At 44.6% G+C, this 15,160-nt stretch overlaps 1 protein-coding gene across 3 annotated transcripts in view; it reads left to right on the top strand.

Annotated features, from left to right (window-relative positions):
- The window catches only part of tle2b (TLE family member 2, transcriptional corepressor b), an 85,703-nt gene that overhangs the window by 239 nt on the left and 70,304 nt on the right, over positions 1-15,160 (top strand). For 2 of the 3 annotated variants that reach the window (XM_072661020.1, XM_072661022.1), the window contains exon 1: positions 1-562. This exon is cut by the window's left edge and continues 239 nt beyond it. In XM_072661020.1, coding sequence (XP_072517121.1) covers positions 539-562 — 24 coding nt within the window. In that variant the 5' untranslated portion in view covers positions 1-538. The remainder of the gene's footprint in view (positions 563-15,160) is intronic. The other variant, XM_072661021.1, reaches the window with a different exon arrangement.

Here is a 15,160-nt window from a genome sequence, read left to right on the forward strand (position 1 = left end):
CTTTCGGAGTCCGGCTTTGGGGAGGGAAAAAAGGAAAGGACGGCTTTTTAGTTTGGGGCTTGTCTGTTACAGGAGGAAGGATGTCTTCTTGCTGGCCGATTCGGATGGAGGTGTGTGTTTGTTTTCACGGCTCGTTGGCCACCTTTTGAGGAAGGACGTGGAAGGGACGGCTGGATGTGATTCCTCGGACCTCACACTGCTTCAGTTAGACTCATCTGAGAGAGAGAGAGAAAGAGAGAGAGAGTAAGAGAGAGAGAGGTGAGAAGAACTCAGAGTGTGACTTTGGCTCCCCTTAGGAGGAAAGGGGGAATCTGGTCTGAAGTGGAGGTATAAGATCTGTTTTCTGGACTATTTTCTAGACCATTTCATTGGATGCTTCAAGTGACGGTGGACCAGCTTTGAGAGGTTCTGGGCTCTGTCCCATCCAGGACTGAACCTTCTTTTGAGGTTTTGGAGGTCAGAGGGAGTCCGCTGACCATTAAACCCACAAACCAGGGTGTCTTCTATTTCTTCTTCTCCTTCTTCTTCTCCACTGACCATGTACCCACAGGGCAGACACCCGGTAAGTACTGCACACTTACTGTTGGATTTGATCCCTCAGAAGACCCCCCCCCAAAAAAAATAAAATAAAATAATGCAGTCAGGTCCAGCAGAGATGATCTAGAGATGTTTTTTGTTAAAAGGAACTGGTCTGGAGAAAGTTGATTCTAAACAAGCTTAGAGTTACTCTAACATTTGTCTGATAAGTGTAGAGAACCGTTAAAAGGCTTTAAGAACCTTTAAATAATGGGATCTATATCAGTATACATCGAAGGAAGCATCAGTATTTAAGGTTCTATAATTTAAAAGAGTTATTTCTAGAAGCTTCACATATGAAGATTTTTGGAACTTTCACGACAGGCTCACCCAACCCCTTCTCAAAAACAGGTTCTCTTAAGGTTGCAGGTTTGTGCACAGAACCCCTTATTTCACCTTCATTTTGAGGAGTAAATGGATAGGATCCCTGTCGGGCTTACGGTTACATTCAGGTTTCGAAAGAAATTGAGAGTCAGATTTAGATTTAAGATGAATTTCAATGGATTTTGTTAAATTTCTATCAAAAACAAGGTGAGCATCTCCCAAGCTTCCACTTTCACCCCCCTCAAACAGCGTTCGTCCTGTGGTAACCAGCAGTTTAACTGTTTAACTGGTTTTATTTAACTCAAATAAAGTCTCGGTTTAAACCCCCTCAGGATTCATTAAGCCAACATCCTCAGGCTTATTATTCAGTTACTACACACTGCTACAGATAGAGGTGCCATGAGTGGTTCTTTGGACGATTACCATAAAAGATCCACTAGTGGTTCTGTAATATACCAATCTAAGGATGGTTCTGGTTCCCTAGAAGACTATTTGAGTTGTGACTATTTGAGTTTAAAGGACCTCCACCTTATGTGAAGCTTCTACCAGTGAAGGTTTTTTCCTTTTTGGACTGAAGACCATTTAAAAGCTTTATTAGGTTTATTATTTAATATTAATACTCTTCTATGGTACCTGTAGAGACGTACTGCCAAGAGAATAGGACCGTCTCAAGCAGTTAAGCATCATAAACCTATTGGCACCATGCCTAATGCCAGGCGTGGGCTAGAGGGGAATAAAGCCCCTCAGCATTGAGCTGTGGAGCAGTGGAGCTGTGTTCTCCGGAATGATAGATGGTTCTTCATCCAGTACTTTTGGGGTGAGTTGGGGAGTTGATGATGAGGTGGGGTGGTGATCATTTCAACATCCTGATCTCACTAATGCTAATGTCGCTGAATGCAATCAAATCCTCACAGCTATGCCCTAGAATCTAGTAGAAAGGCTTTTTCCCTGGACAGTAGAGACAGTTACTTCAGTACTCTTTTTTTAATAACCTTGATTTCGGAAAGAAACAGTGAATGAGCAGGTGTCCCAATACTTTTGTCCATGTAGTGCATTACAATGAAACAAAGCAGATGAAATAATGGTCAGATGAAAACAAATCCATCCTCCTATTACAGTCTCTCTCCCTCTGTCTCTTATATTCTCTCTCTCTCCCTTTCTTTTCCTCATGCACACACACACACACACACACTCACATATACGCACACACCTCTCTGTTTCACTGAGGGCGAGCTGTAAAAGGAGGAACGAGGCACATGAAACAATTGGCGTGTGTGTATGTGTGTGTGTGTAAGAGAGAGACAGGGAGAGACAGAGAGAGAGAGAGATGTCTCTCTTCAGAGGCTTTCAATCACGCGCAAACACACGCACGCACTGAGACACGTCCACACACACACACAGCCCTGTCAGCTGCACCCAGGTGTTCTCAAGAGCCAGTTTATTTTAAGTTGTGTGGGCGGCATAGCACTGTGTGTGTGTGTGTGTGTGTGTGTGTGTTTGAGTGCAAGTGTGTGTTTGGCTTGCTTCATACAATAACCCTCTGCCAGTGTTGCAGAGTGGAGTTCATGGAAAGGAGGGAAACCGGTCACAGCAGGCTTACTTGTTATCAGTTGTGTGTTGAAAGCGTGTGGGTTAGTGGTGTGTTTGATGTGTTTCTGCCAGAGACCACAGTGGATCCATAATTCAGTCTCGCTGGGGCTGAGTGTGCCACAGCCAACCGCCGGAGCCGCTAGCCAGAAGCCATGCAGGACAGTGAGATCGGGACTGACTGGGAGAATGCCTACATGAAATACATTATATGTCCAAATATTTATGAACAGCCTTTCTAAGGCATGCATTCAGCTACTTTAGATTGCACCCATTGCTGACACAGATGCGTAAATGCACAGACACACAAACACACACACACGGCTTGTCTAATCCCTGTAGAGAAGTATTGCCAGTAGAATAGGACTGTCTGGAACCGATACACATAAGCCTATTGGCACCATGCTGCCTAATGGTAGACGTGGGCTAGAGGGGTATAAAGCCCCCCAGCGTTGAGCTGTGGAGTAGTGGACCTGTGTTCTCTGGAATGATGGATGGATGGAGCTCCATCTTGTACTTTTGGTATGAGGTGGGAAGTTGGGGATGAGGTGGAGTGGTGATCATCCAATAACCTGACCTCACTAATGCCCTAGTCGCTGAATGCAATGAGATTCTCACAGCAATGCACCAAAATCTTGTACAAAGCCTTCTTCCCTGGACAGTAGAGACAGTTCCTCCAACAAGACCAGCAGAAATCAATAATCTTGATTTCACAGTGAAGTCACAGTGAATGAGAAGGCGTCCCAATACTTTTGTCCATGTTGTGTATGAATCCCTTTTTTTCAGAAGAGTTGCTTTCAGTGTTTCTGCAGGAAGATGTTTCCACACCTGCCCGTCCAAGTCCAGCCTTCTCACCAGCCAATACTACCAAACACATTCAATAATATTGAGGTCTGGACTCTGGGGTGGCCAAGCCATAATTCTCAGATCTCCAGAAGCTTCAGCAGCTGTTTCCTTTTCTCAGTAAGCTTGATCAAGCTCCACTTCCTTTCTGACCTTCTCCCCGGTCGTCTTCTCACCGTGTAAGGATGAACAGATCCTCTCTCTCAAAGCTGAAACCTTTAAAGACTCTGTCTGCCCATCTGCATAATTCTCTTCTAGCTATTCTTTGTAGATGTTGTGATGAATTTACTCTGAACTGGCGGAGAAACAAATCACGTTGGTCCTGCTCACTTTTCTGTGGAGGGATTTCCCCATATGGTTTTCCTCTGTTGGATTTAAGTTGGGCACGCCTAAATTTTGCCCATCTGACTTCAGTTTGGCCAAAGGACTGGAATCAGTTAGCAATATGTTTATGTCGCCCACCTCCATTGCACTGGATGATTCCACTAGTTCATCTCACCTGCTTCCCCCAGCACCTAGCGCCTCCCTAAAACTCACCTGTGACACCTGTGTTCATCAACATAAGTCAGCTGGTCATATCGGTCACATGCTTGCTCGTTTAAGCCCTGTGTGCTAGTTTAAACTTCATGTGCTTGTTTAAGCTCCGGTGATGTATTACGTTGATTGTGCTTCTCGTCACATGACCTCCGTAGATAATTTCTGCCTCTAAATTCAGAAGGTCGTGATTTATGTAAACAGGCTGCACCAACGAGGCTGGAGCTATTCTCCAGCTTCTTACTGGAGTTTCTCCTTCAGAATTTCTCCGCAGAATGTAACTGCTGTACTGTGAGATAAGTGCACAGAAAACTTGCCATGCCATTTATTTCTTTCAAATGATATTTTTAAACAGTTTATAGCAGTCAGATCCAGTGAGTCATAAAGAGTCAAAACATGCAAAAAATGACTGTAATAATTATAATAATTAAATCGCAATCTAATTCTCAAATTCATGATCTGATCTTGTCTGCACAGTTAGCTAGCATACCGAAACCGATGGGGGGTTGCTATGGTTGATGCCACTGCCAGTAAGCTGCAGGCCATGATTTCAGTATGTATTGAATATAACAGAGGTAAATGCTTATTCTGGGGCATATCTATAGTATTAAAAAACATTAAGCTATTAAAAACCAGTAGACACAGGCTGTACATGTTAATCTGATGAGGAGGTGATGCAGGTAGTTTTGGAGGTCTTTCCACAGTTGCTAAACAGCCTATGGACCGGCGTTGGGCCGAAAGCATTACTACATTGCTACAAAGTCCCTGTAGTTACCCTGTAGTAATACACCTTAGTGTGTAATAAGCCTTGTGAAGTGTTAAGGGGTTACGAGTCGCATTTATAATATCTACTGAAAAATGCTGAATTTGCATGTAATGGATGTTTTTACTGGAAATGAAATAAAAGGGCCCTCTTTTGTGTTCTTCTGACTTTTGCAGATGAAAAAAGCTTATTGCAGAAGGAAAAGGTTTCTTTTTCTGTTGAAACTAGCAAACAATGTAATACTAGTAAAATTATAGTGAGAAGTAATAATAATAATAATAATAATATTAACAGAAAAATAAACAAATGCAGATTTGAACCCATCAGTACGCAATGTAAATCCAATGGAGCCAAACTAATGATAATTATAAGTGACCTGCAAAAGGTCAGTATTATCTGCAGACCTCTAAGGGGGCCTTCTAATGACGACTCATCTAAAAAACGGGTTATTACTGGTCAGCCATCGACCTTTTAGAACATCTGTGTGCAGAGACGGTCACACAGGGTCACAGCCAGATAAAGAGAGAGAGGAAGAGAGAGAGAGAGAGCAATGGAGCTTTCTCCAGGATGAATAACCTGCAGCAAATCTTCCTTTTTACTGAGAAAGCTATGCGAGTGTGTGCGAGTGTGTGTGCGCGCAAGATTGAGCGAGTGGACGAGAGTGCGTTTGGGTTCACACTTTCTCTTGTTCTGTTTTCTGTCTCAATGTCATCGAACTGAGGGAGAAACTATGTAGCATTTGTTTGTACCACAGTAGTTTCCATTCCTGCTGAGCTGCCAAACAGTTGATGAATCAATTAGAGAGCAGTAAATCCTTCAGGAGCTCTGCAGGCCTGCTTCTCCGTCATCACCGCCACTTCGCTTCCTAGAAACGCACGAGTGTTCCGGACGGAGAGCTCCAGTTTTCTACATCAGCCGCTTTAAAACGTTCATGCTAACTTTCAGAGTGTCTTCCACTGTGTTGTAGAACCCCCTCCGTTCTTCTAAACCGTTCAGTCTCCCGGAAGGTGTGTTCGGATCTAATCTGATCTAACTGGGGACGCATTTTAATGACAAGTGTAAACTGAATCTGGTCAAAGTAGATCCAGATACTATCTAGATACGAAACGCATGTTAATGCCAGGTGTAAACAGGGCCCAATGTGTGTGTGTGTGTGTGTGTTTGTGGTGGTAATGTGCAACCCTTTGCGGTACCAACTCCCTATGTGTTCTTTGAAAGGGCTAACATTGGTTAGTGTAGCACAACAGATAACACCACAACCTGCCACTGAGCTACCACACCATGTGGGAGACTGGGGTTTGATTTCTGGTATGGGTAGCTACGCTGCGCTACACCAATAAAAGTCCTAACACTACATTGGCCCACCTCTGTAATGCGAGTAACCTTGTAAGTCGCTCTGGATAAGAGCGTCAGCTAAATGCCATAAGTATAATAAATGGCTATGCAAGGTAAACAGCACATAGGGTTGACATAGGCCACGTTCACATTGCAAGATTCCTGAATCAATTTCCCATGTTTTTAACAGATTTGTTTTTTGACGTAGATTTCATTTACACTTTGTTTACATCTGATCACTACATACGTCTCGAGTATCAGGATTTTATCTGAGGTCAAGCCACATAAACATGCGGAAACGCAACTTTAAAGTCATATTGATGCTCCATGGACTTATAGGGTTATAGGGTTAACAGCGTCTCTATCATTGGCACTTCAGGCTCGGCACGCTGTCCTGTAGTCCTGTAACATTGCTCTACCGCCTCAGTCCACATTCTTCCTTCACTTTTAGTGCCGGGTCTGTATCTCTCAGCTTGTCCAGAAATGCATGTGCGAAGCATGTCCCTTAAGGACAGCTCAAAGTACACATTTTACTTCCTTACTGTAGGGGGAGGCTGTTTTCCACATCGTTACTGACGTTACCCTTAAACATGGACGTTTGAGCTCTGCGTGTGAAACCCCCAACTGCTGCACGTACCAAACCCGAGCCTGCAAGGCACAGTTGCATGCCCTGAATGGCGCGAGGTGTTAGAAACACGATCCCGCTCCTCCAGACCAGCGCTGGAGATGTGTTTGACAAGCGGGATATACAGTACGTGCCATTAACAAGAGTATAAGAAATCCTATACCCTTAAGTAATGAGAGTGTGTGTGTGAACATGCCTGTGTGTGTGTGTTCACTAAAGGCACCTGGTCGTGGGGGTATTTCACTAAGCGGGATTCTCAGTGCTGATAGACTGAAGGTTTGCCCAATAGAACTGTCTCTTATATAGTGTCGGGCTGCGCAGTGTATTGTGTGCTAATTATTACAGTAACACAGGCTGAAATATGCAAATGAGCCCTCTTTACAAGTGACATCATTTTAATTGTGTGCTGTGTGCATCCCCAACCATCTTCAAGCTTTGGGATGCTGGATGATTTAAGGTGTTCACCAATAAAGGCTAATCATATTGGTTAACATAAGGCCAGTATTAACCCTTAAATCACATCTGTAATCCTCCCAGAGACCGTTGCTCATTAAAATATGTGTCCAGTAGTAGCTGGTCTGCTGCATGCTCATGGGGATTGCACTAAAAGGGATCAGCATGCAAAGCTTTCTGTGTGCTACTGTGTTTACCGTAGCTGCATGCTTCCCTTATTGTTGGATGCACTGTTTCTGATATATACTACTCGTGTTTACTTTGCCATTAGCATCCGGAGTTTGTGAGAGCACTATTGGCCATGCTCTCTCCGGGTGGATGGATGGCGCTCTCTCCCCTCATCACTCTTAAGCGATATTGGCCGGTACAGGCGTCTGTTAACTGGTGTGGTGGAACTGGGAACCCATCATTGCACAGATGTGCAAATGCACACACACACACACAGCTGGTCTTGTTCCCTTAGAGAAGTATTGCCAATAGAATAGGACTCTCTAAAACAGATAAACAAGAACATGCCATGCGTGGGCTGGAGGGGTACAAAGCCCCCCAGCATTGAGCTGTGGAGCAGTGGAGCAGTGTTCTCTGATGGTGATCATCCAGTGCAATCAAATCTTCACAGCAGTGTTCCGAAATTTAGTAGAAAGCCTTCCCTGGACAATAGAAAGAACGAAACAACGAAAGAGCAGGTGTCCCAATACTTTTGTCCAGATTTTGTTTTACATTTTCTGGCAAACTCAAAAAATCTCGGAGAAAGATTTGCGGGTGTGGGACTGTGTGTGTGTGTGTGTGTGTGTGTGTGTGTGCATTCATGGAGAGTTGCTCCCCACAGTGTGTGTGATAGGCTGTGTGCGAGTGTGTGTATCAGGGGAGCATTTATCTGAACACTGGGCAACGTGTGATCTGATGAAAGAGAAGATGGAGACGGGAGGCACCAGCTGACTCACTGACCAGCTCAGTGGCTCAGTGACCGCTGATCATTGTGATTTGTGGTAAACTGTAGTCAGAGAACAGGAACACACACTTCCTCTCATTCTCTCATATGAAGATTTAAAGAAATCGTCACTGCCAAAATGGTACATTCACAGAGGTTACTGTAATGAAATATTTTTAATTAGTCATTTTTGACCATTTCTGTTGGCCTGTTTATTCTGTAATTTTACCACAATAACAGGGTAACTGAGTTTTCAGATTACGCAAAAAAGTACAAATAGTAAGGTGCCAACCACTGCAGTTGGCATGTTACTACTGAGGTGTTGTGGTGATCACCGCAGGCCTAAATTAAGCCAAGTGTTACAAAATATATCCAAAGTATTCGCAAATAGCTGGATTTATGTTAAAGGTGCCAAAGAATGCAATTTCATGTATAAACAGCAAGTATGTGGCAAAATGCTTAGGCATCCAGGGTTTAACAACCCTGTTTACCACCCTGTTATTTGCCACAAAATGTTCCTTAGTGTTGATGTCCTGTCATTGTGTCCTCTCAGTGTGATGTGCTGTTAGCAAGCTAAAGAGATTGTATCCAGTTAGCTTGTAGCCTTGCCCCCACTCACTTCCCCAGGTTTGGCCTGCTTAGTAAAATAAATTAGCCAGTGCTTTCCCATCTGCTGTGTGTTTAGCACCAGTTTGGGTCAGCTGAAGTAGTCTAGTTTGTTTTTGTGGGGTTAAGACTTTGTCACATGCAGAGTTTGGGCTTTTCTTCTGCGGACGCTAGCACAGGAAAAGCCAGTGGTCTTGTGGCCTGGTTCACATATCAAGCCGCATTCCCATAACTAGCAGAGTCTGGCGGTGATAAGCTGCTCTCCAGTGTCAACGACACCATATTCTAACTGCTACCGGGTAATATCACTTCGCCAGATTGCACTAGAGCTTGCGTTAGTGAGCTAGGTTTATGTATCCTGGAAATATAACAGGACAAGTGTGATGTTACAGTTTTGGAATTGCTCGGCTCCATTTTCCATCTCTGATTTCTTTTAGAGTGTGTTTATACTTATAGTTTGGTTCCCTTGGTCCGGACCAGGCATTGATTCTGACATATTTGCTGGCATGCTTAACAAAAAAAAAGTCCCGGGTCCCTAGCTCACCAGTTAACCGAGCCCTGTGCCAGGGCCAACCTCTATTGAGAGTGAAAAAGGGAGAAAGCGCCATCCACCCACCTGGAGAGAGCACAGCCAGTTGTGCTCTCTCGGATTCCGGCCGCTGATGGCGAAGCGACATGGCTCGGGATTTGAACCAGTGACCCCTGGGTCTAACGCGACCTTTTTACTGCTTAATTGAAAAGTAACAGTGAAAGAAGGCAACGTGTACTCAAACTTTTGACCGACAGGGTGGTCAAAGGTCAGAAAAAGAATGAAGGCCAGGATGAGCTCACCTTATGCCCCCTCAGTGTGTGTGTGTGTGTGTGTTTTCCATCACAGTAACTGCTACTATTAGCTGCTCCTATACATCGTATATCGTCTCAGAAACGAGCAGCTTTGAACATGGAACTCGATCATCCTGCTGTTTCTCATGTCACAACTCAAAATATCTGTTCATATTTATTGAAGTATGTCTCAGTGTGTGTGTGTGTGTGTGTGTGTGTGTGTGTGTGTGTGTGTGTGTGTGAGTGAGTGTGTGTGAAAGAGCTGTTTTTTGTCACACAGATCAGGTGGCCAAGTAAGGCGCCTAAGCCAAATATCTGGCCTCAGAATTCACACATGCTCACTTAGCAAGGAGCTGTTCATTTTGGCTCTCCTTCCTCTTCTCGCTTTTGTGCTCCTCTTCTGTTCCGACCGCAGTTTAGCTTTGAGTTTGCCCCAGATTTCAGTTCGACCCTGCGCTGCTTCCCAGCATTTGAGCTATTTGAATATCTGCATTTTAAATGAAGCAAATTGGAATAGATCTGGAATCACGCAGCCGGCATTGTAATGAACAACAGAAAAAACACACCCCAGAAGGTTTAAAGGAATATTATCAGGAAAAATCAATTGAACATGATTGACTGCGTCTGGGGTCAGTGATTAATCAGCTAGAACATATTTAATATCTGAAGTTTGCTTGTTTAGTTTAGAACGGGAGATGCTAGGCTAATGTTGCTAACAAACACTAGACTTGGACTGTCACCAATCTCATATCTGTAAATACAGAGCCTATAAAAAGGATTCACCCTCTTTGATGTTTTCCCCCTTTATTGGTTTTGTAAATTGAATCATGGTCAACATAATTTGACTTATATTAGATTTATTAGATATTTTAGATTTCTACAAAGTAATGTCAATTCAATACAAATATATAATGTGAAAATATAAAATGATTGCATAAATATTCACCATGGCTTCCGTACCTCAACCTGTGTTACTGTAAAACTGAAAACTGACCAAACGCAATGTTCAGTTGGCTCACAAGGTCACAAACTATATAAACAAGTGTAATTATAAATCAGTAATTTAATAAATGCTAAATCGTCTGTCTGACAACTATTGCAAATGTAATACTGCTCTGAATCAGGAGGGAGAACTAGTTAGCATTAGCTTAGTTAGCAGGATAACAGTCTGCTCACCACCGAACAAATTCAGCCTGGCTGACTGAAGGCCCACTTATAAACAGTTAGGCGAGACCGACTCAGATCGAGCAAAGAGCAGAATTTAAAGTTTTTTTTCTATGGTTTTGGATCTGTAGCCCACTCGCTAAGCTAGCCATAGCTAGTTCGTCTACAGATCCACAGAGTATCAGACAAGCCAGCACAGCCACTGCAGAGCTACCGACACAAGAGTTGATGATAAAATCTTAGAGAGTGAAAAGTGAAGTCGAGTGACTGGTGTTGGGACTAACAGAAACGTGAAATGAGAGCCTAGCTGGCTATCTAGGCTTAGTAAAGTTAGGCTAAACACCACAGCCCAGCAATCTAAGGCTCAAATCACACACATTTAGAGGATAAAACCTTATACTTGAGAGCACAAAGTCGAGAGAATGGTCTTAGAAGTGTTTTCAGGCACATTCAGTAGTACTGTTTCATCCAGGTTAGCTTGCTCTCCCTTTTAATCGAACTGAGCATGTAGCTAAACTCGCAGCTACAGTGGAGCTCCCACAACCTGTGGTTCTCTTAAATGCACATGGGGGAATGTGCTTATTTGGCCATGTACTAGACAGACACACAACAGAAACTTCACACATCAGACACGCCGTAATGTTAAAATATCGTCCTCATTTTTAAATACTGTGGTATTTGGTGTTGTGTTATAGCGCTCAACAGAAAGCTACCGGAAGAGTAAAATGATGGAGCTGAGAATCCTTGCTTTTGGAAAGACACCAGGCTTTTTCTCCCTGCCAATGCGCACTTTCTAATCCAGTACTGAATGGCAGCTTTGGGTCAACCTCACAAAACAAGAACATTTGTTGGCGACTCTCGGTGATGGCCTTCTGACTTGTGCAGTCTTTCACACTCGGAAAAAATCGCAGCTGTCACCAGCAATATCAAAGGCATGAAGCTTGATATTTGACAGAAATTATTTCTGAACTGGCAAGAGGAGTAAATGGCAGGAGGCTTCTTAAAGGTTTCACCTTATACAGATAATACAGATAAGGCACATGTGAGTCATGTGTTTGTATGTTACAGTCTTGTTTAGATGCCTTACTTGGATTGGACTGGTTTATTATGTGTCCTCAATGATAAAACATCTGGACAGCGGTGAAATTTAGTGCCTGAACATTGTCATCAGGTGGTCACATGGTCAACGAGACATTGGATCTCGGTTTGGGTCAAAGCAGAAGTCCAACAGAATGGTCCCTGATGAAGCTGCACCAGACCGTTACCTGCCTGACTGCACTGTCCCAACTGTAAAGTTTGGTTGAGGTGGGATAATGCTATGTGGTTGTTTTTCAGGGGGTGGCTTATAGGCCCCTTCATTCCAGTGAAGAGAAAATCTGCTTCAGCAGGCCAAGACATTTTGGACGATTGGATGCGTCCAACTTTGTGGAAGCAGTTTGGGGAAGGCTCTTTTTTGTTCCAGCCTGACTGTGTCCCAGTGCGATGTGGAAGAACTTGACTGGCCCACACAGATCCTTGACCTCAACTCTATCAAGCACTTTTTGGGATGAGCTAGAATGGAGATTGCGAGCCAGGCCTCACGAATGCTCTTCTAGATGAATAGACAAAACCTCCCACAGACACACTCCAAAATCTTGTAGAAATCCTTCCCAAAAGAGTGGAAGCTGTTAGAGCTGCAAAGAGGGGAGAAATTCTATGTTAATGCCTGTGGATTTCGAATGAGATGTCGTAAAAGCTCCTGTAATTGTAATTTATCTCCACATAGGATATCTGCTGGTGAAGTCCCAAGCAATGGAAAAGCTCATTTAGCTGTTTCTACCCAGATACCATTGAAAACAACAGTCCTGATTGGCCAGTTTTCCATGTCGTGCTTCGCTATTGAAATTGCAGGAAATCATTAGACCTTCTCTGAAGGCCTAGCAGGGCCTTGAGGGTTCCCTGCTGCTTAACAGTCGGAGAACCCTTTATAGGAACTTTTAACCATTAATTACATCATGATATGGAAACAGTGTGGCAAAAGCCCTTACGTCCATACCACCCGTCCTGGTGGTTTTACACCTGTGGCCGCTTGGTCCAGGCACAGTTCTGATCCGATTGGAGCTGTTCTCCGGTGGGCAGCCGAGCAGAGACGAGGAATCCTGATCTGCCTTGCAGGGCTGAGCAAGGGTGAGAGCGTGTGGAAGAGGGTTCAAAGAAAGAAGAAAGCACACATACACACAAACACACACACATTCCCTGTCGGCTTCTCCTGGGATCACAGCTATGCTTCCCTTCCCTTCCCGCCACACTCCGGTGCTCCTGATCTCTTCATGTGCCTTTTTTTGCTAAATATTTTACCAGCCGATGTTTATTTCATGGCATTCGCGGCCACCCCCAGCCTGTCTGGGAGGGTGAGGAGGAAAAGCTGCCGCAAGACGTTTCAGAAGGACCAGCCGCTGAACTCAGCATCCTCTACTCGCCACCCTGGATGAGCTCCACCGCAGCGACCAGCTGCACTGTTAACACGTGGACCAATCAGAGGGGGTAGAGGTGTAACCCCGGGCACATGCTCGGCTGGTCCAGTTTGAAAGCGGAGTAGTGCTACGTTAGGCTTTGGCGATAAGGATATGATAAAGTATGTGGTGTGTGGAGGCGGAGCTTAGCGAGAAGTGCACAGAGTAGAACAGGGCCAATCAGAGACTTTTCTGCTTTTCAGAAACAGTGTATATACACTGATCAGCCATAACATTAGTACCACCTGCCTAATATTGAGCAGGTCCCCCTTGTGCCACCACAAGAGATCTGACCATTCGAAGCATGGACTCCACGAGACCTCTGAAGGTGTTCTGTGGTATCTGGCACCAAGACCAATGACCCTGTCTGTCACCAGTCGACTGCTTTTCCTTTCTTGGAGCATGTTTGGTCGATACTGACCTCTGCATACCAGAAATAATCCATAAGACCTGCCGGATGTTTTGGAGATGTTCTGACCCAGTGGTCTAGCCATCATGATTTTAACTTCACCTGTCAGTGGTACTAATGTTATGGCTGATTGATGTACATGGTTTGTTAGCAACTGCTAGCCTAGCCTCTTCTGGTGGTCTGCTGATGGACTGCACCCGGGCTCAGTGATACATCACATTCATTCTCTTCACTCTTCACCAAACCTCTCCTTCAGGCTGAAGCTGAGAAGGTGTGTGTGTGTGTGGGGGTGGGCTTTGAACATGCTGGTGTGTGTTGGGCTGATTGCAGTCTAGAGTGCTCTAGTGTTCCTCACTGTTCCTTCAGCACTGTCCCTCTGTCTCTCTCTCATTCTCATTCCCTATAGCTCTCTCTCTTTCCCTGTCTCTGCCTTTTCTTTTCCATCCTTTTCTGTCTCTCTCGCCCTCCGTCTTTCCCAGACCCTCCCCTTCCCCCCCTTTCCTCTGTCTCTCTCTCACTCTTTCACCATCTCTCTTTTCTTATGTCTCTCTCCCTCTGTCTTTGCCTATGTTTCTATCCCACCTCCTTCCTCTATCTTTTCCTATGACTCGCTCTCCCTTCTCGCTTTGCTTTTTTTCCTGTCTCTCTTTCTGTTTCCTTCTTTATCTGTCTCCGTCTCTCCCCCTGTCTTTCCCTATGTCTCTCTCCTTCTCTCTTTATGTCTTTCTCTTGCCTCTTGTCTTCCTCTTTCCCCCATTCTTTTTCCGTTTGTCCCTGTATCTGTCCTTTTCCCTCCTTTTCTGTCTCTCCTGCCTCTTTCTCTTTTTTCCCCTGTCTCTGTCTTTCATTTTCCCTCTTTCCTTGTCTCCCTCTCCCACTGTCCTTCCCTACGTCTCCCTCCCTCCCTGTCTTTACTTTTGTCTCTCTCTCCCACTGTATTTCCCTATGTCTCCTTCTCTGCCTCTGTCTTTCCCTCTTTGACTCGCTCTTCCTCTTTTTCCCCATTTCATTTTCCTTTTTTCCTGTCTCTCTCTCCAGCTCTCCTCCCGTGTCCCTCTCTCCCTCTGTCTTTCCTTTTGTCTCTCTCTCCCACTGTAATTCCCTATGTCTCCCTCTGTCGCTCTGTCTTTCCCTATGTCTATCTCCTTCTCAGTTTATGTCTTTCTCTCACTCTGTCTTTTCATTATGTGTCTCTCCTTCTGTCTTTTCCTATATATCTCTCCCTCCGTCTTTTTCTGTCTCACTCTCCTGCAGTTATTCCCTATTTCACTCGCTTTCCTTTCCTGTTTTTCTTGTCCCCTTTCAGTGTCTCTATCTCTTTTTCTCTAGCTCTTTCCATTTCCCTATGCTTCTCTGTCTCTCTCTCTCTATCTCTCTCTCTCTCTGTCTCTGTCTCTGTCTCTGTCTCTGTCTCTCTCTCCCCCTCTCACCCGCTCCTCCTCTTCCTCCCTCTCAGTAGATAATCTCTGGTAATTCTCGGCTCACCCGCTCCTGCTTGTCTAAATTGCGACTGACTGACTGTTCGCTGTTTGTGTCTCATCTCTGGTACAGCCACATGGCACACACACACACACACACACACACACACACACATACAAACCCTAGATTAACTGGATCAGTTAGGGGCCTCAGAATCCCCCCCACGGCTTGACGCTCCATTTTTAAACAGACATATCAGGGCTGCTTTGGCCCGTGT

This window comes from Salminus brasiliensis, chromosome 17 (assembly GCF_030463535.1).
Source record: "Salminus brasiliensis chromosome 17, fSalBra1.hap2, whole genome shotgun sequence".
Taxonomy (NCBI): Eukaryota; Metazoa; Chordata; class Actinopteri; order Characiformes; family Bryconidae; genus Salminus; species Salminus brasiliensis.